Genomic DNA, 21,982 nt, shown 5'->3' with positions numbered 1-21,982 from the left:
GAGGTCGTAAGTGTCATTATACCATTATTGTAGTTTCCCCTCACGCACGTAAAACAACGGTTCATTGGTCAGTAAACTAAAAACTAAACAAGTCAGGTAAACTATGAAAACCGTAAATGTGCCAATATAATACTAGGTGTGCGATATATTGGCAATATACGAGTAGTATGTTGAGAGGAATAGAACGTTCATTTGTTTTAATTGTTCTTTTCTATGTGGCCCTGGTATCACTCCAGTCGAGTCGGTACATTAATTTTTTTATGGTATAAGCCGGTTAATAAGCTGACGGATCACCTGATGATAAGCAATCACCGCTCATGGATACCTGAAACACCAGAGGCGTTAGGTGCGTTGTGCGTGCACCAAATGCGTTGCCGGTTGGGAATTTAAGGGTTAAAGTTAAGTGAGGTTACCGGAGGCCCAATTCTCCCCTTTCCCAATCTTCTCAATCCCCTATTTCTCAACAACCCTTAAATTCGTAACGTCGCCGGCAACGCACTTGTAACGCCTCTAGTGTTTCGGGTGTCCATGGGCGGCGATGATTGCTTACAATCAGGTGATCCGTCTGCTCGTTTACCGGCTTATACCATAAAGTATATTATGATATTCCATCTTAAAATATTCCCTGTAAAAGTAATAAATAAGCCTGCTTAGTACACTTATCATACAAAATAAGTGACTCTATTACCATTCTAATGTAATGTTGACAAATGAACGAGCCACCGCCACGGTGCACAAACAATATAAAAGAGCAACTCCCGGCCTTTTTACTTGGGGTGCACTGCCTTGAATTAGCATCGAAAATAAGGGGTTGATTCACAACTTTATACTGACAATCGACAAAATAAACACTGACCTTTATTCTGTTCATTATAGAAGTCAATTTAGATTGGCTTTTAAATTCGCAGTTACACTTCCTAACTTGGTTTTTTTGGAGCATTTTTTAAAGTTCACGTTTAGCTTTATAGTGAAGGGAATAAGGTATGTTTTCGCTTGACTTTTTTATAGTTTTTTCTATAAAATATTTTTGATTTGTACGGTCCCTTAGCATACGACAGTTGTTCAAGTGACCAGGGAGCCATAAAAGATTTATGTGGGTCAACGAAAAACGTAGATTGTGACGAGATAGTATTATTAAACGCTTTTGACTTTGTTCCTTTTGACAGATATTTTTGAATAAGTACAATAGTTGTCAGGTTTTGTCATTTAAAATGGTATTAGGGAACTTATAGAATGTTGTATTTATTGGGATTGACAAAATGATGTGTTTCTTTAGTTATATGAACGTGTATATGAATAGTGTTGCGTTTTATTTCAGTGGAATTACTTTCGGCATCAGAAAACAATTGTTTTCTTATGGTGCTCCCACACAGCGGTTATATAACGTTATACAACAATGTGTAACAATAACATTTGTGTTTAAACAAATTATAACAGTGGTTGTAGAGTATGTTACATGCTGTTATAAATGTTACACAATGTTGTATAACGTTATATAACTGCTGTATGGGAGTACCATTAGATTTCTGAAACAAAACCTCAAGATGGGAGAAGTCATTGGATGATTTTCCTCCCTTAAAAGGATTTTCTTATATATTGTGGTATGTAGGTACGTTTATAAATTTATCACACAAAAAACCCAAATGAAATGAGATGAAATGAAATTTATTTATTTGCAAGAATAGTACATAACAGGAGGTCAATTATTTTATAAGTTTCTCACACAATTCACTAATAACATGTAAGCAGCATAATAGCATCCAAAATTATTGGGTCCTATATAATTCTGTACAGTAATTGGTACTGTTAAATTGTTACTTTCAAAGTAACATATTTATGTAAATACACTTTTGTGCGGAAATCGAATACGCAACACATTGTGCACCAGCTGGTCACCCAGCCACTACGCCAACTGTATAATCATGTTGTTGTTCAAAGATAGTTATTATTTTATTTTGTTTATCAATTATTTTATTATATTAAGTTAATTTGATATCACTACATGTTTATATTATATGTGTATAATATTATGTACAAAGAAACAATAAAATTAATTACATAAGATTAATACGACGTAATTAATTAATCAATCGTAATCAAATATACTTTGTTCAATTACAAATGTCAATATGTCAAATTGTCACCGATTGAAGTATTGGAAATGGATTCGAATCCGTTATATTCTTAGAACAAGTGTGTAACAGATATATGCTCTTTTGGCACCGTCCTCTTCCTTATGACTAGAGACATGCACAAATTATGCACCAGCGCAACTAAAAATAGACTGTACAGCAAACAGCATAGAGTCGCCAATCCCTTACCCAGTTCCTAGTGACATTTAGTAATTTCACGTGGACATTTCTGACTAGAAATGCGGCCCAACATATCGGTCAGACAAATCTGTATTTAGAAGCTCAGTCACTCCGATTTCCCCGTAAACGTTAGTCGTGAATATATCCGTGTTGTGAAAAATGAATAAAAAGGGAAAAAATAAAAAAGGGAAAGTTCCCAATCCTACACCTGTGAGGGAAGAAAAAAGTGATAAAATCGAAGATATAGACAAAAGTGTTGAAAAAACTGAAAATGTGGAGGTGACTGCCATTGATAAACCAGAAAAAGCCGGTGTGATCGAAGACATAGTACCGAAGATAGAAGAAAAAGTTGAAAGTGTGAAAGAAGAACGTGTGCCAGAAATTTTGAGTGAAATTATAGCTCCAGCTGCAGAGTTCAAAGATGAAGAATCTCCCAAAAAACCTAAACGTAATAGAGGAAAGAAGAAAAAAGGTAAGGACGATGACTTTGAAGATAATACAGAAGAAAAACCTAAAGAAACTGACATCCAATTGCCTGTAGAAGAGAAAAAAGAAATTGAAATACCAGATATTGAAACCAAATCTGAAGAATTACCACAAATAACACCGACAGCTCGTAAAAAGAAAAATAAAAAGAAGAATGCGGACCAAAAGGCTGATGATATTGTGACTCCTGATTTGGAACTTCCAAATATTCCACTACAAGAGGAAAAGAAAGAACCTGAAGTGAAAGAGGTAATACCAGAAGTGAAAGAAGAGTTGTTAAAACCAGAAGTGCTAGAACAAGAAATAAAGCCTGCCAAAAAGAAAAATAAGAAAAAGAAGAGGAATGATTCCGAAAAGTCTGACAAAGAAGAATTCTCTTGCACTGCCGCTTTCCAGAAAATTCTTGATGAAAAGGAGGAACCTGAAGCTCAAATTGAAGAGCAAGTTAGTGAGCCAGTTATTCCATTAGAAAGTATTAAGATGGACGTTGAAAGTACTGAAACGAAATTAGAAAAGACTGAAGATATTCTGCCAATACCACCAGCAATGGAAAAAGCTTCAACTCCTGTTAAAGAACTTGAAGAAGTCAAGGAAGCACCAATAGCTGAGAGTAAAGGTAAAAAGAAAAATAAAAAAGACAAAAAGCAAACTCCAAAATCCGATGAAAAAGAAGGAAAATAGATGTAGCAAAACCAGATGACATCAAGGTTGAAGAAACTCCTCTGCCAGTAGTCACACCAGTCGAAACACTAATTCCAGAACCAGTAAAAGGGGAATCAAGTATAACTAAAGAAGAGAATATTAAAGATGTAACAGTAGCAGAATCACCTGAACCAATAATCAGTGATTTGAGTCCAAAACCTAAAGCTAAAATAGCAAAACCAGTAGGAAAGAAGCGCAAAGGTAAACAAGACGCTCAAGTTTCTGAGAGTTCAACTCAGGAAATACTTGAAGCTTTGATAGCCGAACCAGAACAAACAAGAGCAGTAACACCTGATCCAAAACCTTTGAAACAAGAAAAGATCGAAGAAATTGTACTGCAACCTACACAGCAAGATATACCAAGTGACATCACTTTCACGGTACCAGATGAAGACGAAAAACTAATCGCTCAAGAATTCGAGTTGCTCGCTGAAAAAGCTATGGGTAAAAAACGGAAAAAGGGACCGAAAACTCCTAAAAACCTTGACATCGGCACTGGAATCCAAGAACAAATAGACACTGAAAATAAACAAACTGATATCAAAGATGTTGCCAAAGAACAATTGGCAGTCATAACCGAAGTATTAACTCCACAGACTGATCAACAAGAGTTTATTATTACGAGTCAAAAGTCTGATATGCCGATGCCAACAGACACTGTTAAAGATGACACTCTAGAAGTACCACAATCCCATGGATTCCAAGGTAAAGAGCTATTGACGCCTGAAACTGTAGGTGAAGAGAAAGAATTTACGAAACCAGAAGAAACTACTACATTACAACCTGAAGATAAACATAAGTCTGGAAAGAAACGAAAGAAGTCACCTAAACCACCGAAAAAATCTGAAGAACCAATTAAAACCGAGGAACGGCCCTTAACACCAAAACCAGAATTAGCTAAAGAACCATCAACTGTTGAGGAAAGTACTCAACAACCATCTTCAGAGAAGGTCGAGGCGTCCAACATAACCAAAATGTATGACATTGAAATAAGTAGCATCAAAGCTGACGAGTCTGAAGGTTCATCTTGTGACGTCATACCTGACGTCAGCTATCCACGGGCAGCGAGTCAACAAATGCCTGACAACAACAATAATACCTTCATCAGAGAAGTATTTTCTCCTATAGAGCCTGTTCCAATATTACAAGACATTGCGCAAGCTTTGCCTAAATCTGAAGAAAAGAAAAGTCCTCCAAAGGAAGAGAAGACAGATTTAAAGTCTAAGATGATGGAAGTCAATCAAGATATGGAAGAGTTACGGCTGTCGATAGAGAGGTCTTTAGCAGAACTAACGTCTATAGAAAAAAGCGAAGAGAATATTGAGAAGGAGTTTGAAACAACTCGAAACAAAGCTAAGAATGTATCCGATCTCCTATTTGATATAGGCGGTAATGCAGTTATTGAACAAATGATACCAACGGAGAGTATGGTAAAAGAAACAGAAGTTAAAATGATAGAAGCTACCGAGCCAAAGCCCGTCGAAGAAGTGAAGACGCCAGTGTGTATGGACGAAACTAAGATATCAGCGAAACAACTACAAATTGTGCCAGTAAAAAAGCAAAAAGGCAAAGGTAAAGGCACTCCAGTTGAAAAAGTACAAAAAGAAGTCATTCCTTTACCGTATACTGAAAGTATACCATCAGACACCCCAGCAGTCGAGAGTGCAACAGTGCAAAGTCCACCAAAACCTGAAGAGAAACCAATTGAGATTAAGCCTGAAAAAGAAATTATTAAACCAGCTGAAGTACCAAAAGTCGAAGAAAACATATTGCCTGCAATGTCTTTGCCTGTAGCAGAAATGAAGACTGAACCAACAGAGACTGAAAAACCCAAAGAAGAAGAAACTCCTATAGATGTACCACCAGTATGTCCTGCAAGAAAAGACAATAAAAATAAACACAAAAAGAAGAAAGGCAAGCAAGACTCACAAGTTCCTGCTTCTACTGCTCAAAGCACACCAGCTCCTACTCAAACTCAACAAACCACACAAGAGACTAAAAAAGAAGAAAAACAAGAATCTAAAACTGAAAGCAAATCTGAATCAAAAGGAGGCGGTCAAGGTAAAGGGAAGGGTAAACAACAAGCAAGCGACGTGGATACTGGCAGTCAAGACAATGCATTCACAGAGGCAGACTTTGAACCAATAGAAAATTTCGAAGATGCACTTACATCCAGCATTGACGATGTAAACAAAACATTTGAGATGATCGTTAAAGAGTCGCAGGAACAAAACAATCCTAAAATCAACATCATAGCGCCAGATGAAGAGAAAACACCCGTTTCGCCGCCAAAAAACTTGCTAGGCCATCCCGATATTCCTGTACGATCGAATAAAAGGGACTTCAAGAAGGAAAAAGATAAAATACCGAACGAAATAACGGCTCGTGTTAAGATAAAAGATTCGGTTGAAGTTGAGAAGAAATCTTCTAAGAACACACAGACGAACAATAGAATGAAGGATTTCATTAAAGATTACAAAATGAATGACAATGATGATTTTGTTTATAAGTACAGTTTTAGGAAAGTGTTCCTGCAAAGCGCTTGCCATGTTTGCAAGAAGAGTTTGTGTGGTTCGCGTGTGCCTTGCAGTTATTGTAACCTGTTGTTCTACTGTAGTAACAAGCATAAGGATGAAGACTGGCCTCAACATCAGGCTCTGTGCTTCGCTGTCTCCACTATTGTTCACTTGAAAGGTGAGTAATCTATGTCCTAGAAAGTTTAAGGTGTCACGTTGTCAACTATTAGGTCTTAAAGTAGCGCTTACAGAATTCGAAACACATTTTAGTGTAGAAGAGCCATGCTTCTGCACAAATGGGCTTCACAGAAAACCGACGTGAAACAACGCTTTCGTTGTGTTTCGTTGTGCGAATCTCTATCCCTAATCTTCCCAATCCCCGATTTCCCAACAACCCTTAAATTCCTAAACCCCAAAAAAGACCGGCAACGCTTCTGGTGTTCGGGGTGTCCATGGGCGGCGACGATTGCTTATCATCAGGTGATCCGTCTACTCGTTTACCAGCTTATACCATAAAAAACTTAGTTCATACATATCAAAAAGAGGAACGATTCCGAAAAGTCTGACAAAGAAGAATTCTCTTGCACTGCCGCTTTCCAGAAAATTCTTGATGAAAAGGAGGAACCTGAAGCTCAAATTGAAGAGCAAGTTAGTGAGCCAGTTATTCCATTAGAAAGTATTAAGATGAACGTTGAAAGTACTGAAACGAAATTAGAAAAGACTGAAGATATTTTACCAATACCACCAGTAATGGAAAAAGCATCAACTCCTGTTAAAGAACTTGAAGAAGTCAAGGAAGCACCAATAGCTGAGAGTAAAGGTAAAAAGAAAAATAAAAAAGACAAAAAGCAAACTCCAAAACCCGAAGAAAAAGAAGGAAAGATAGATGTAGTGAAACCAGATGAAGTTAAGGTTGAAGAAACTCCTCTACCAGTAGTTACACCAGTCGAAACTTTAATTCCAGACCCAGTAAAAGAAGAATCAAAGGTAACTAAAGAAGAAAATATTAAAGATGTAACAGTAGCAGAATCACCTGAACCAATAATCGAAGATTTGAGTCCAAAACCTAAAGCTAAAATTGCAAAGCCTGTAGAAAAGAAGCGGAAAGGTAAACAAGACGCTCAAGTTTCTGAGAGTTCAACTCAGGAAATACTTGAAGCTTTGATAGCAGAGCCAGAACAAACAAGGGTAGTAACACCAGATCCAAAACCTTTAAAACAAGAAAAGATCGAAGAAATTGTACTGCAGCCTACACAGCAAGATATTCCAAGCGACATCACATTTACGGTACCAGATGAAGATGAAAAACTGATTGCTCAAGAATTCGAGTTGCTTGCTGAAAAAGCTATGGGTAAAAAACGGAAAAAGGGACCTAAAACTCCTAAAAACCTTGATATCGGCACTGGAATCCAAGAACAAATAGACACTGAAAATAAACAAACTGATATCAAAGATGTTGCCAAAGAACAATTGGCAGTCATAACTGAAGTATTAACTCCACAGACTGATCAACAAGAGTTTATTATTACGAGTCAAAAGTCTGATATGCCGATGCCAACAGAGACTGTAAAAGATGATACTCTAGAAGTTCCAAAATCCCATGAATTCCAAGGTAAAGAGCTATTGACGCCTGAAACTGTAGGTGAAGAGAAAGAATTTACAAAACCAGAAGAAACTGCTACATTACAACCTGAAGACAAACATAAGTCTGGAAAGAAACGAAAGAAGTCACCTAAACCACCGAAAAAATCTGAAGAACCAATTAAAACCGGGGAACGACCTTTAACACCAAAACCAGAATTAGCTAAAGAACCATCTACTATTGAGGAAAGTACTCAACAACCATCTTCGGAGAAGGTCGAGGCTTCTAACATAACTAAAATGTATGACATTGAAATAAGTAGCATCAAAGCTGATGAGTCTGAAGGTTCATCTTGTGACGTCATACCTGACGTCAGCTACCCACGTGCAGCGAGTCAACAAATGCCTGACAACAACAATAATACCTTCATCAGAGAAGTATTTTCTCCAATAGAACCTGTTCCAATATTACAAGACATTGCCCAAGCTTTGCCTAAATCTGAAGAAAAGAAAAGTCCTCCAAAGGAAGAAAAGACAGATCTAAAGTCTAAGATGATGGAAGTCAATCAAGATATGGAAGAGTTGCGGCTGTCGATAGAGAGGTCTTTAGCTGAACTAACGTCTATAGAAAAGAGCGAAGAGAATATTGAGAAGGAGTTTGAAACGACTCGAAACAAAGCTAAGAATGTATCCGATCTCCTATTTGATATAGGCGGTAATGCAGTAATCGAACAAATGATACCAACAGAGAGTATGGTAAAGGAAACAGAAGTTAAAACAACAGAAGCTACCGAGCCTAAGCCCGTCGAAGAAGCGAAAATGCCATTGGTTATAGACGAAACTAAGATATCACCAAAACAACTACAAATAGTACCAGTGAAAAAGCAAAAAGGTAAAGGTAAAGGCACTCCAGTTGAAAAAGTACAAAAAGAAGTCATTCCTTTACCGTATACTGAAAGTATACCATCAGACACCTCATCTACAGTCGAGAGTGCTATAGCGCAAAGTCCACCAAAACCTGAAGAGAAAACAATTGAGATTAAGGCTGAACAAGAAATTATTAAACCAACTGAAGTACCAAAAGTCGAAGAAAACATATTACCTGCAATGTCTTTGCCTGTAGCAGAAATGAAGACTGAACAGACAGACACTGAAAAGCCCAAAGAAGAAGAAACTCCAACAGACGTACCACCAGTATGTCCAGCAAGAAAAGACAATAAAAATAAACACAAAAAGAAGAAAGGTAAGCAAGACTCACAAGCGCCTCCTCCTTCTACTGCTCAAAGCACACCAGCTCCTACTCAAACTCAACAAACCACACAAGAGACTAAAAAAGAAGAAAAACAAGAAACTAAAACTGAAAGCAAATCGGAATCAAAAGGAGGAGGTCAAGGTAAAGGGAAGGGTAAACAACAAGCAAGTGACGTCGACACTGGGAGCCAAGACAATGCATTCACAGAGGCAGACTTTGAACCAATAGAAAATTTTGAAGATGCACTCACTTCTAGCATTGACGATGTAAACAAAACATTTGAGATGATCGTTAAAGAGTCGCAGGAACAAAACAATCCTAAAATCAACATCATAGCACCAGATGAAGAGAAAACCCCCGTTTCGCCGCCAAAAAACTTGCTAGGCCATCCCGATATTCCTGTACGATCGAATAAAAGGGACTTCAAGAAGGAAAAAGATAAAATACCGAACGAAATAACCGCTCGTGTTAAGATAAAAGATTCGGTTGAAGTTGAGAAGAAATCCTCTAAAAACACACAGACGAACAATAGAATGAAGGATTTCATTAAAGATTACAAAATGAATGACAATGATGATTTTGTTTATAAGTACAGTTTTAGGAAAGTGTTCCTGCAAAGCGCTTGCCATGTTTGCAAGAAGAGTTTGTGCAGTTCGAGAGTGCCTTGTAGCTATTGCAACTTGTTGTTCTATTGTAGTAACAAGCATAAGGATGAAGATTGGCCTCAACATCAGGCTCTGTGCTTCGCTGTCTCCACTATTGTTCACTTGAAAGGTGAGTAATCTATGTCTTAGAAAGTTTAAGGAGTCATATTGTAAACTATAAGGTTTTAAAGTAGCGCTTATAGAATTCGAAATTCATTTTAGTGTGTGAGAACCATCCTTCTGCACGAATCTCACAGAAAACTGACGTGAAACAACGCTTGCGTTGTGTTTCGTTGTGAGAATACCTAATCTTCCCAATCCCCGATTCCCAAGAACCCTTAAATTCCTAAACCCCAAAAAAGACCGGCAACGCTTCTGGTGTTTAGACTGTCCATGGGCGGCGGCGATTGCTTATCATCAGGTGATCCGTCTACTCGTTTACCAGCTTATACCATAAAAAAAGTTCATAAATATCAAATTATTCTCTCTAATTGTCTGTCAGAGTAGTCTTCTATAATTTTATCTTTCTTCTTTCTTACATTTTTCTAATTATCAGACGATAATATAATGGTCCTTTCCTAACATTCTTCAAGATATTGTAAAAGTAAGCCTAAAGAAATACTAAACTAGTAAAGTATGGTCCTATTCCCTGCTGAGTCACCGCCACTAATCTAAATCGTATTTAAAATACATTTCAAAGAATTGTAAATGGCATCGAGTAACGTGCTCGTACTAGACCACTTCAAAGGCTGAACACATTTAGTTTTAATAATAAACTATTTGATGGAGATTTAAAACTAGATCTAATAAATGTTTTGTTAAATAAATAATGGATTTGGAATCACTTGTGTATTAAGGCAATAGAAAATGAAATGGGTTTGAAGAAGAAGACTAACGAGTTGGTAGAGTGCTGCAGGTTATTCCCACAATGTGATCTGGGGGCCTACTGTAATTCAACGAACGAACGAAAAAACTTCGCAGATTGCATTTTATTATATTTATTGAGAACTTTCGTGAACTAAAATGAATGAATTAAATGAAGATAAATAAATAGTTTTTGATATGAAATTAAAAATAAACGTTATTTTAAGTAATTCTATTAGTAAATCAATAAAACCTACGGCCGAAGATTAAACAAAACTTCGCATTCGAGAACCGGAGTAGCCCTACTGATATCGATCCTATGGAATAAAACACAAAGAACAGAGTAAAATAACAAAATGATTGTTGATAGAAAAGCATAAACATCGATGCTTATACAACACTAGCTGCTTCCGCGCGGTTTCACCCGCCCTGCTTGGCTCCTATTGGTCATAGCGTGATGTTTTATAGCCTATAGCCTTCCTCGATAAATGCACTATTCAACACAAAAAGAATTATTCAAATCGGACCAATAGTTCTGGAGATTAGCGCGTTCAAACAAACAAACAAACTCTTCAGCTTTATAATATTAGTATAGATGAATAACAAAATTGTCTTTTACAGACCAAAAGCACATTTACGGGGATGCAAAGAACCTGACGGGACACGACTACCGTCTGATCAGGATGCAGATGATAGTGTCTTGCGAGAAGGTGCTGAAGAGGCGGCTGGTGCCGTGGGAGCAGGAGGCGCTGCTGTATCCCAGGGTCTGCGCCCACGTGCCGTGCAGGGAGTGGCGGCAGAGCAAGCTTAGTGACTGCCAGGGATGTGGGCAGGTGAGGATGTGGGGTTAAGCTAGGAGTATTTAAGGCTGATGAGTTGATGTTCAGGAGAATCGCTTGATCTGAAGCTGGTTAGTAAAATTATAAGACTCATTTTGGAGTTTTTATTAAGTTCAGCCAGCCAACAGCATTGAACGAGCGTGGTGATTAATGCTCAAACCTTCTCCGTGCGAGAAAAGGCCTTTGGTCAGCAGTGGCTACTTATGGGTAGTTCTTCGAAATTTGATTCTTCGACTGATTCATATGGCCAAAATTTAATTCCACTTTAAGATCTGTAACACGTGTTCATATGAAAATAGTTATACCTAGTAACGTAAATTCGAATGAGGGACTCGTTTTAAAAAAATAGTTTTCGAGATATCGACGTTTGAATATTTCTGCCCAGATGAATCAGAAATTGTTACAGATGAATCTGTTGAACAATTGAAAATTGTATGTAAATGAGCTCTGTATTTATTTTAATTGTTAGCTTACCATTTTCGAGTACTTTCGCACAGAGAAGTCACGAGCATTCATCATCACGCTTGCTCAGGGCGGATTAGCAATTTCAGATCATATTAATTATATTCCTCAAAAAAAGATTAAATTGTAGCTATAACATTTATAGCTAAGTTAATTTAAAAATAAGACTAGTAAAAAAATGGAGCAATAAGAGCATTATTTTATGATTCATATGCGGTTTTGACCATACGAATCAGGCACAGATGAATCAGGATTTTGCTTACAATCATGCATAACTCATCGTATATACAGACTTCATTCCTATCATTTTTCTAAACGAATGTATAACCAAAAAGCTTCACACAAAACATAGATTGAAGTTTTAAAACTGTAAAGTAAATTTTATAAAATAGGCATTGTAATCAGGATGCCATGTAAACCAAACACAGATGAATCAGATATTTACCTTCGTAACACCTGGATCTAGGCTCCAGCCGCACGTCCGCCTCCTAGCTTGTCCGTTGCACGCCTGGTTTCCCTCCGCACAGGAAGCCAGACTCTCATTATTAATACGCGACCGAGTATGGTCATGGGCTTACGCCATATTAATCAGTATTATACGCCGGACACTTCTTATTTATTTATTTATAATCATACAACATAGTTATAACGAATGCATATTTTTTTGAAGAGGACAACTCATCTCCTTTCGATGTAAATTTAATTTATATTGAAGTATCAAAGGGAAAATGCGAAATCGACTACTTTGTTCCGGAAAATGGCAAACGGACACACCATATGAATCAGAAGAACAAGCTTTAAAAAAATATTTTGTACCTAGACTGCAATTATTTAAAAAATATTATTTGTCAGTAACGATATAGCTAAACTATACCATGCCGTTTTGTTAGTTGGTTTCAAAAATATTCCCAAAGACATCTTTTGTCCGGAACTACCCTTATAGGCTGTTGATGATTAAGTTCAAATCAATTGAAATGAAAACGCGATTTTGAGCGGAGTGGAGTTCACTACCGTGCTGCTCAGACCGCGTTGCTTTTTAATTTCAGAAACTTGATCCTTTAAGAACTTTTCTGTGTCTAATCATTTTAGGAAAGTTATTAAAACGGAGCCAAAATTGGTGGTAATTGTCCAAAAAAAACATGCATCATGATATGTACTTTTACTAGAAACAATTCTACAGCAGTTTCCACATTCAACAGATCTCCTACTGCACGGATAACCCCGACCACTTCCCCAAGTCTCACTCACGCTGGTGCAAGTCCTACTCCCTCTACGAGAAGCTGGTGAGCTACCAGCAGACCAAAGGTCGACTGGAGCCGAAGATGCCGACCAAAGTGCTGAGGGAACCACAACAGATACCAGAGAAGATTAATGAAGTACTGGCTTCCATGTATGAGGAGAAGATCGGTGAGTTGATCTATGTGTATCTTTTTTTAATTTATACTAATCTATATTTACTAATATTATAAAGCTGGAGAGTTTGTTTGTTTGTTTGAACGCGCTAGGAACTACTGGTCCGATTTGAATAATTATTTTTGTGGAATAATACATTTATTGAGTAAGGCTCTAAAACATCACGCTATGGCTAATAGGTGCCAAGCAAGAGCGAAACCGCGCGGAAGTCTAGTAGACACTAAGATTTTCATGGCATTGCATCATACTTCGTAACAGCAAAAACTTCTTAAAAATAAAGCCAAGTTAAGATTGAGAGTGTCAAGTGAGTTCCTCCAGAGATGTGCTATGTAGCTATGCTACGAAGATGTAATAATTACGGTATGAAATTATGTGACCGTTTCCACTGGTACTACGCTATGTAGCTGTGCGAGGTACTACTAAGTAAGGATGGCACGCATACATAGCACACATTTTTCTATATAAAATACATACCTTAGCTAAGTCCGTTTCTACCAGTGCTAACATATGTGTACAAACGCATCCACAGCAACGTAGTATAGCACATTTTTGGTCGATTAACACCCTAAGTACTTCAAGTTCTGCATCACAACTATTTATGAATAATACGAGAGAGATAATCCTTCTTAATTAGTCTGAAAAAAGTATTTGCGAATAATCAACGAACATTCATATTGCAATAATGAATAGAAAGTACTACAATGTCCATTTGTCCAATCCATTCGATAAAATCTTTTCAAGTATTGTCCAGCGCACAGCGTATAAAGGGTATTATTGGCATCTGTCATTTCACTAAGCAAAAACCATCTGATTCTTTACAATCGGCAATGGACACTCGAATTGTGCGAGAAAGCTGAAGGGGTTGTTTTGATAAAAGTAAAAAAAAGCAATAATATTATTCATTGTGCAAAATGCTAAGGGTGGAACCCTCTCATTCGGTGACCTAGATTTTAGTATAAATACCAGCACATCAACCTACACTACACTGCCAAGAGAATTTTCACTTTACTGCTAAAGTTTTAAAGTTAAAATTTCATTGAAGAAGTTTGAGAGATGGGTGTATTTTGATCTGCTGGTGTTCAGTTCAGTACAAGGGAGTGTAGGGTTCTATTTAATTTGATATACTGGGAACTGTAGCGTCGATGATTGCAAGCTTTGTGACAGGAATTTAGATTACATTGAGTGTGCTATTGTTTGCAGTTCTTCTGTTTTGATGAGTGTACTCATACTATGTAATATTGGACTTATGTACGTATCATTTTTTATTTAGTGTTTATGATTTATGTAGTTCCCAAATATATTCGTAGTACCACTTTTTCCCAGTTATTTTATGACAATCCACTATTCCATAGAAATTCATACAAAATACCTCACAATTTTAGTGCTGGAGTCTCTTAGATATAACAGCGTAGGTTAAAACTATTCTACAATAGTGAGACTAATTCTAAGGAAACATTACCCACATACGTTGTGACGAAGCACGCTATAAATGTGATTTATTGCCGTGTATGTGGTACTCGTATAATGTCGTATAATATCGTCTTTGAGTCATTGTAGCAATTCATGTATTTAGGTAGCTCTTTTGTTAGGTACGTTTGGTAATTGAGTAATCATTATTGTGGGTGTCAATTGTTTTATTTATTTTAGTAAAAGATTGTTATTTAAACCAGAGTACTAAAAACTTGAGGAATTTATTTAAAAACCTTGGAAAGATATTGTTAGAGTAACTCAGTGGAAATAAAAAGATACAAAGTAGGATCACATGCAGATAATTAAAAAAGATTGCAGTATTTTTTTTAAACGTTGCCCCACAAGTATACAACGGGCGCGTTTTCAAACATACAACGACACCCAGACCCGAAACAGCAATTTATGGATCACACAAAGATTTGCTCCGTGCGGGAATAGAACACGCTACACGTTACACGACGGCCAGTTACCCAGCCACCGTGCCAATGGTGCAGTCAAGTAATTAACAAGATAACTTGTTTTCAGATATAAACGACATTCAGTACGCAGCACTGACGCAGCTGGCGACAGCGCCGCTCACTGCCGCCTACTGCCACCAGCTCTGCAGGAACAAGGCTGGCCCGGTCACCAATGGAGTCAATAAAGTAAGTATTATAATAGTAAACAAAATATCTAGGCATTCTGACTGAAAGTATGACAATGGTCACAGTATATAAACGAATGTTACATTTCTTTATGGTATAAGCCGGTAAACGACCAGACGGATCACCTGATGGTATGCAATCGCCGCCGCCCATGGACACCCAAAACACCAGAGGCGTTTCAAATGCGTTGCCGGCCTTTTGAGGTTAGGAATTTAAGGGTTATTGGGGAATCGGGGATTGGGAAGGGGGGTACCTAATTTTGTCTCACTGCCGGTAACCTCACTCGCGCGACGAAACACAACGTCAGCGTTGTTTTTTTAGTGTTAAGGGTGTCTTTGGGCGGCGGCGATTGCTTACCATCAGGTGATCATCTGTCAGATCATTTACCGGATTATACCAAAAAATCTTCTTGATAAAATATATATTTTCTTCAGAAATCTTCCTTCACAATCCACGTGGTGGGAGCAGAGCTTCAGTTTGAGGCTGATGCTCTCAATAAGTGGGAGGTGTTCTTCCTCCACCTCCGACCGGAGCTGCAGGAGTTGAGGGTCGTACTCATCAATTATAACCTGAACCCTTCGAACCTGCCACTGGAGTTGCTTGGGAAGATCAAGTAAGTTGGTTTGGTATTTGATATTGTGATACTTATCAATTTTAATTTTTAGTAGGTACTAGTTTCTTCTAGTTACTTTGCCCTCGTTGCTATGCGATAAATAGTATCCTTTCACCTAAGTCAGCTCATACGTTGTCTGTAAACCAAATTTCATCAAAATCCGTTCAGTAGTTTTAGCGTGATTTACAGACGAACATCCAAACACATTTACAATATTAGTGTGATTTTGGGATTGTTTCTGGGTCATTCAGCTAATACTTGGGATTACTATCAGGAATTACTATTAGGGATTACTATTTTCGGACTACTATTTGAGATGATACTCACCTTCTACAACCCGACTCTAGATCTTACTCTCTTTTCTACTTCTAGATCATAGGTCTACAAACTAAATTCGACTTTATGCCTAACTACTATGAATCCAATTTTCTCCTCCACCCAGGTTATGTGACAACTGCAGACAGAACAGCCGACGCGTGGTGTTTAACTTCCAAGACAAGAGGACGTATGCTGACTACAAGAACAGCGAGGACTTCGTTCCACCTGATATCGGTGAGTCTTTTAAATAAGACAGAAGATATGTCACTAAGAAGTTTTATAGTTCAACGTTAGTTTTATATATTAACTGACATGGGCCCTAACACAAACATTAGAACTTAAGACGGGATATTTATGGTTTAATTGGAATAAATGATTTGATTGTAATTGATGATTGTAAAAACTGCTGCCCGTGGCTTAGTTGGCATCATAGAATTTCTGGTCCTTATAGATTTATTTTTCAAAATAAGGAGAGCTCCACTATCCCCAAGGTTCTTTTTTTAATTTTCCATCAAAAACTTACACAAGATTGGAGGAGTCATTCGATTAATTTTTCCCCATAAAAAAACACTGTAATTTGTTAATCTACTTCCAGTATGCGCCTTCAACCCCAGCATCCAAAGATCATCAGTGTACAACGGCAAGGACCCATGGCCCACAACTATAGACGCCATCCTAAAGCTGAAGATCCCCTTCATCATCACAGGATACACCATCACGGAGCTCCACAAAGACTGCATCAGGGTCAAGGAGTGTTCGGAGACTGGATACAACTTCATCACAGAACCGAAGTATAATAATTTTGCTAGTGTCAGGCCTGATAGGAATTTCATTTCTGATGATGAGATGCCTTTGTTGTTCAAGAATTATTGTTTTACTATTATAAGTGCATGAGTAATGTGTTACCATAAGAAAAAGTAAACGTGATGTATTTATGGAACTTACAAAAAAAAGTTTTAATAGGTTGCTTAAGTTCTATTCTAAAAAATCCTAAAGAGAATTACAGTTAATTTCTTCGACCTTCCTAATATAGTTCAGATAGAAAAAAAAAAATTTTTGGTTGTAGTTCAATTAATATTTCAATATCTGTACCCTTAGTATGAGTTTGCTATAAGTTTAAAGTAAACGAAAATGCGCTCGGGGCTCCGATTGGTCGGCTCGTATAAACCAACCAATGAGAGTGCCGATCGCGCTCTTGTTTCGAGTCTATGTGTAAGCTGTGTGCTCTGTAATGTTATGTTAGACAAGTGTTACATTTGCAAGTAATTTATTATTTACGTGTTTGGTTACATCTATCGTTTGTTTCTGTGTTTTAATAAAGAATGTGGATTAAAGTTGGTATTTCTTTTGTACCTTGCGTATCATAAAACATCGACTTAACAACAGAATAATAATGTCGATACACAAACATGTAACTACTTTAAATATCCTTTTAACTTCATTAAGTTCTATTATTTCAAGTTATTTTAAGCTATTATTGATTAATGAATCAATCAAGCAAACAAGGTTTGTGGGTTGCTTAGGTTCATGGTCCCGACCACAGAAAAGAGTAACCCTACTATAATTAAAACCTAGCAGGACTGATACCGACCTTGAGCTGCGGATTGCCTAGCAGGTTACCAGGACTCTGGTTTGAAATTAGGAGTAGGAACGGGGTGGTTTTTAGTCAGTAATAGTCTGACACTCCCTCTCGCCTGGCTCAAGGCGGGAGAAGTCATTGGATGAGTTTCTTTCTTTATGGAGATAAATAAAACAAAGAGAAAGTACATTGAAAATATAATATCTTTATTCTTATCTCTAAGACAATTAAATTGGCAATAATATTCACAAAAAATATCTAACAAAATTACACTAAAAACATATCACAGATAAAATGATTAGTCACAATTATATCCTAAGTTGTAATCCTTATCGAGTAAACTTACCGATTGTCACCTTTCTCATCAAAATACATACATTTATTTATATTGGAACGATAGAAGCTAAGTTCAGTACCTCTACCATGAGTTTGAAGCAATAGTAATAAAAATGGAGTTTCTTGCTCGTTCTTCTCCATTCGAAGCAACACTTTGGAACGAGCGCCTAGCTTCACTGACAGACAGACTGACGGATAATTCAATTTGACGTTTCAAAAGTGCCTAATTTAGGATTAATTGAAATAAATGCTTTGACTTTAGTATTTGTCGATAGTCGCTAGCGACGACGTAAATATTTTGTATGGCAAATTTTACAACGCCTCTACCGGTCACATGTAGAACTAAAAGTTGTAACATACAACACGTTTCGAAATTTGCAAAATGGGCTGGCTCGACCGGAGTGATACCACGGCCTCACAGAAAGCAGACGTGTGAGTGAAGTTAATGTCATCAACAATCCTCAAATTCCTACCCCTTCAAAGGCCGGCAACGCACTTGTAATGCCTCTAGTGTTTCGGGTGTCCATGAGCAGCGGCGATTGCTTACCATCAGGTGATCCGTCTGCTCGTTTACTGGCTCATACCGGTAAAAAAGGCGAAAATTAAAACTATGTAGTTGTCAGAAATGTCTGACAATTTAACCGTATTTGTGTCGTAAACTGAACTTAGCTTTAGGTTAGAAATGTATAAAAATAATCTTGGATAGTTGGATAGTTAGTGGTAATAACAAACAGATGTTTTATAATAACTATTGTGAGATATACTAAATTAACTAAAAACCACGGTTTACTCACGTACATTAATGCCTTCTTCATACTACACTAGTACGTTAGTCGAGTAGCGTGTATTTACTAGCTCTCTCTTGCTTCTTTCTCAAAATTAAAGCGTGAGGGAGCCACTAAATACTTGTTACTCGATTAAAATACTAACGTAGTGTGAAGAAGGCATAATGGAGAAAAGCTCTATTAGTTTCGAGTCACAGAGAGACTCTTCATTATGAGCAGCGTGCGCAGACGCGGCGACGTCTGTGACTCGAAACTAGTAGAGCTTTTCTCCATTCATATACATACGTGAGTAAGCTGTGATTTTTAGTTAAAACAGATGTTTTATTGAAAGGTCTGCTAGAGTAGTGGCTAACGATTTTGAAAGTAGTTTTAAGTAGACTAGTAGTCTTTTAAAAACGTTTTTCTTTCATAATCATAATACAGTGAAACTTGGTTAAGTGGGACCTGGATAAGTGAGAAACCTCCACAAATGGAACTCATACTGAGGTCCCTACCCATTGGCACTGAATTACCTCTATTAGTGGGACAAACAACCCTCTATATCTGGGATTTGTTCTTTCGATTTATCATCTTAGTTACCTCTATAACTGAGACATCAAGTGAATTTTAATGCATAAACCTCAGTAACTGAGACAACATCGTTTTGTTTGTTGATTTACTTATTCTTATTTATTTATAATGTGCACATAACACATTGTTTTATTTAAGAATCACACCTCTTTATGTAAAATAACCCGTATGTTCACCTCCATTAATGGAACCCTCTGTAAATGAGACAAATGTTTATTTATACCTGGTTATCTGAGACACTGGGTTAGTGGAATACCTCTATAAGTGATACCAATTTGAAGGTCCCTTGATGTCTCACTTAACGAGGTTTCACTGTATAATATAAACACAATTAGAATGTGTTTAGATATATTCGAGTCAAAACCTAACTAAACGTTAATCAGATTTATTGTAAAATAAAGATCTAACATTTTATTTACTTTGTTTATACCCGTAACGTAACTTTATGTTTTAAGCAATTTTTGATCTGAGGCACTAGAAATCAGGCACTACTAAATGCAAATTAATACTAATCTAAAATCTCCAATATTCAGATGAATTTCAACTTTATCGTTTTGGAATAGAGTTGAAAATCCATTGTGATATTTTAGGGTACTTTGAAGTTAGGCGTCTATGAAAATAAGTACATGATTGGGACAAGTTATTATTAATACGTGATGGTTTGATTTTTACCTTAAACCTAAGACTTAGAAAAATATTCGATCAAGGAGATTCGTACAAAAATATGTAACACAATATTAACCTTATTATCATCGTCATAAAGAACATTTCCCTTTACAAAAATACAACCACACTTTCCTCTTTTTAAAAAGATCCTAAATCCATATTCAACATCAAAGTAAAATGTACTTTCGTCACAAGCTTTTAGAGTTGAAAATTGCATTCGTTAGCCACTACCTTAGCACGTTCCGAATACGAGACAGAGACATTTGGTCACAGAGTAGATATAGAATAGAGTGCACACGATCGGCTTTACGTCGATAGCTCTGGACACAGACCCCGACACCTATAGACAGATATTTATTAACACAAACACATCACCGACCACCGTACAATGAGCTCTCTTCTTGTGTATTTTATTCGAGGTTGTAGGTCTTTTTCATTGGTTAGGCTATTGTTGTCTTTTTCTAATAACGTGGTTTAGATAGAGATGGAAGATGTTTAGTTTGGTTTTGTAGTAAGATTTTTTGATATTTACTAATAAATCAATGATTTTCCATTTTAACAACCTCAGATTTTCCATTCAAATATGCCTTTTAAGACAAGGATATTCGAAAGATCAAACCACTATCAAGAACTTAATGGAATTCAGAGATATTCAGAGGAATTTCCTCCCACAAACCCTCCAATTGTGGAATGAGCTCCCGCAGAGGTTTTCCCAGAAGGCTACAACTACTTCAAGAAGGAAGTAAATAGATTTCTTAAGGGTCGGCAAGGCACATATTACCCCAAGTATTGCATGCGTTCAAAAGCCACGGTAAGCATTTATCATCAGGAGGCCGTGTGCTTTCTTGCCACTGCCCTCGTAGTATAAAAAAAGATAATGAGATAGATAAACCCTTAAGTAGATATTATAATGACATTCTGTCATCCCTTTCTAAACCTCCAATGAGAAAATAACAAGACTTAAAGTCTTTTGACCACATAAAAAACAGAGAAGATAGCTCATTGAATTTAAACCAACATAGGAATAAAAAGGAATGTATAAACAAACAAATAATTCGAGAAAATTCAATGTTTCGGCTGCTTGCTAAACTTCTAATACGACAAGTGAAAATAGTCTTAGAATGTTCAAATCATGATAGATTCAAACATTTAGTGCCGCCCTCAGAGACATTTAATGATTACTTAAATTATTTCTTAGCAACGATTTTGTTCCGAAAACAATTACTAAGGATTGGTTTAAGTAACCATTAAATGACTCTGAGTACAACGGTTAGACAGTTAATTTTTAATAGCTACATTGTGTAGACAAACTGGTTCTCATTCTAAATTGGCTCTATATATTTTCTATATACTGAGAAAAATTATAGCCTTCATCGAATTACAAGAAGTTGAGCAAACCCGAAACACAAAACACTCCATTTTGATAATAACGTCAGAAATTAGTGTTAAATTCTATGTTAAACACATAAGAATGTCTATTCGCAAGGCAGTTTGACATAGTTACCACAATAATGTATCTTATTTTAAAAGTATTAGAACACAAAATCAATTGGCATTACAGCAAAAGATTTGTCATAATTTCTAACGTTACTACATATGGAGTGTATTACATAGAAATAAAATTAACAAGTAAGTTAAGAAAAAGCGAACATTGACCAAAATTATAGTTAAAACAACAAAATAAAGGTGCAATTAGAATTAAATGTTAATAATAAATAGCAGCTCGCAGAAAGATTGAAATACTTACTGCCACACTCAAAGACATTTAATGATTACTTAAACTATTCCTTAGTAACGATTTCGTATCGAAAACAATTGCTAAGGACAGGGTTAAGTAACCATTAAATTACTCTGAGTACGGCGGTTAATAGTTAAGATTTAAAACATGAGAGGTAACTCACCACTCTATCTCAAAACTCAAAGCATTTCA

The 21,982-nt window shown here is 36.7% G+C and overlaps 3 protein-coding genes across 4 annotated transcripts in view; 2 read left to right on the top strand and 1 right to left on the bottom strand.

Moving 5' to 3' along the window:
• The first annotated feature begins 2,392 nt into the window (after window positions 1-2,392).
• On the top strand, window positions 2,393-6,202 carry LOC126911367 (titin-like). The gene is given in 2 exon segments (XM_050698256.1): window positions 2,393-3,479; window positions 3,482-6,202. Coding segments are annotated over 2 exon segments (3,729 nt in total). The 5' UTR covers window positions 2,393-2,471.
• A 351-nt stretch (window positions 6,203-6,553) lies between these two features.
• LOC118279279 (muscle M-line assembly protein unc-89) lies at window positions 6,554-17,450 on the top strand (the record flags this gene model as incomplete). The annotated part of the gene is made up of 7 exons (XM_035598923.2): window positions 6,554-9,623; window positions 10,979-11,190; window positions 12,858-13,065; window positions 15,067-15,185; window positions 15,620-15,798; window positions 16,241-16,350; window positions 16,712-17,450. Coding segments are annotated over 7 exons (4,197 nt in total), but the record flags the coding sequence as incomplete, so codon positions are not given.
• Window positions 17,451-19,684: 2,234 nt separating this feature from the next.
• Window positions 19,685-21,982, bottom strand: part of LOC118279116 (uncharacterized) — a 34,675-nt gene continuing 32,377 nt past the window's right edge. For both annotated transcript variants that reach the window (XM_050698265.1, XM_050698264.1), the window contains exon 8: window positions 19,685-20,392. Coding sequence is in view for 1 of the 2 variants with exons in the window: in XM_050698264.1 (XP_050554221.1) it covers window positions 20,285-20,392 (108 nt within the window). In the remaining variant the exon portion in view is untranslated. The remainder of the gene's footprint in view (window positions 20,393-21,982) is intronic.

This window comes from Spodoptera frugiperda, chromosome 14 (genome assembly GCF_023101765.2).
Source record: "Spodoptera frugiperda isolate SF20-4 chromosome 14, AGI-APGP_CSIRO_Sfru_2.0, whole genome shotgun sequence".
Lineage (NCBI taxonomy): Eukaryota > Metazoa > Arthropoda > Insecta > Lepidoptera > Noctuidae > Spodoptera > Spodoptera frugiperda.
This window is presented reverse-complemented; position numbering and strand designations above follow the sequence as displayed.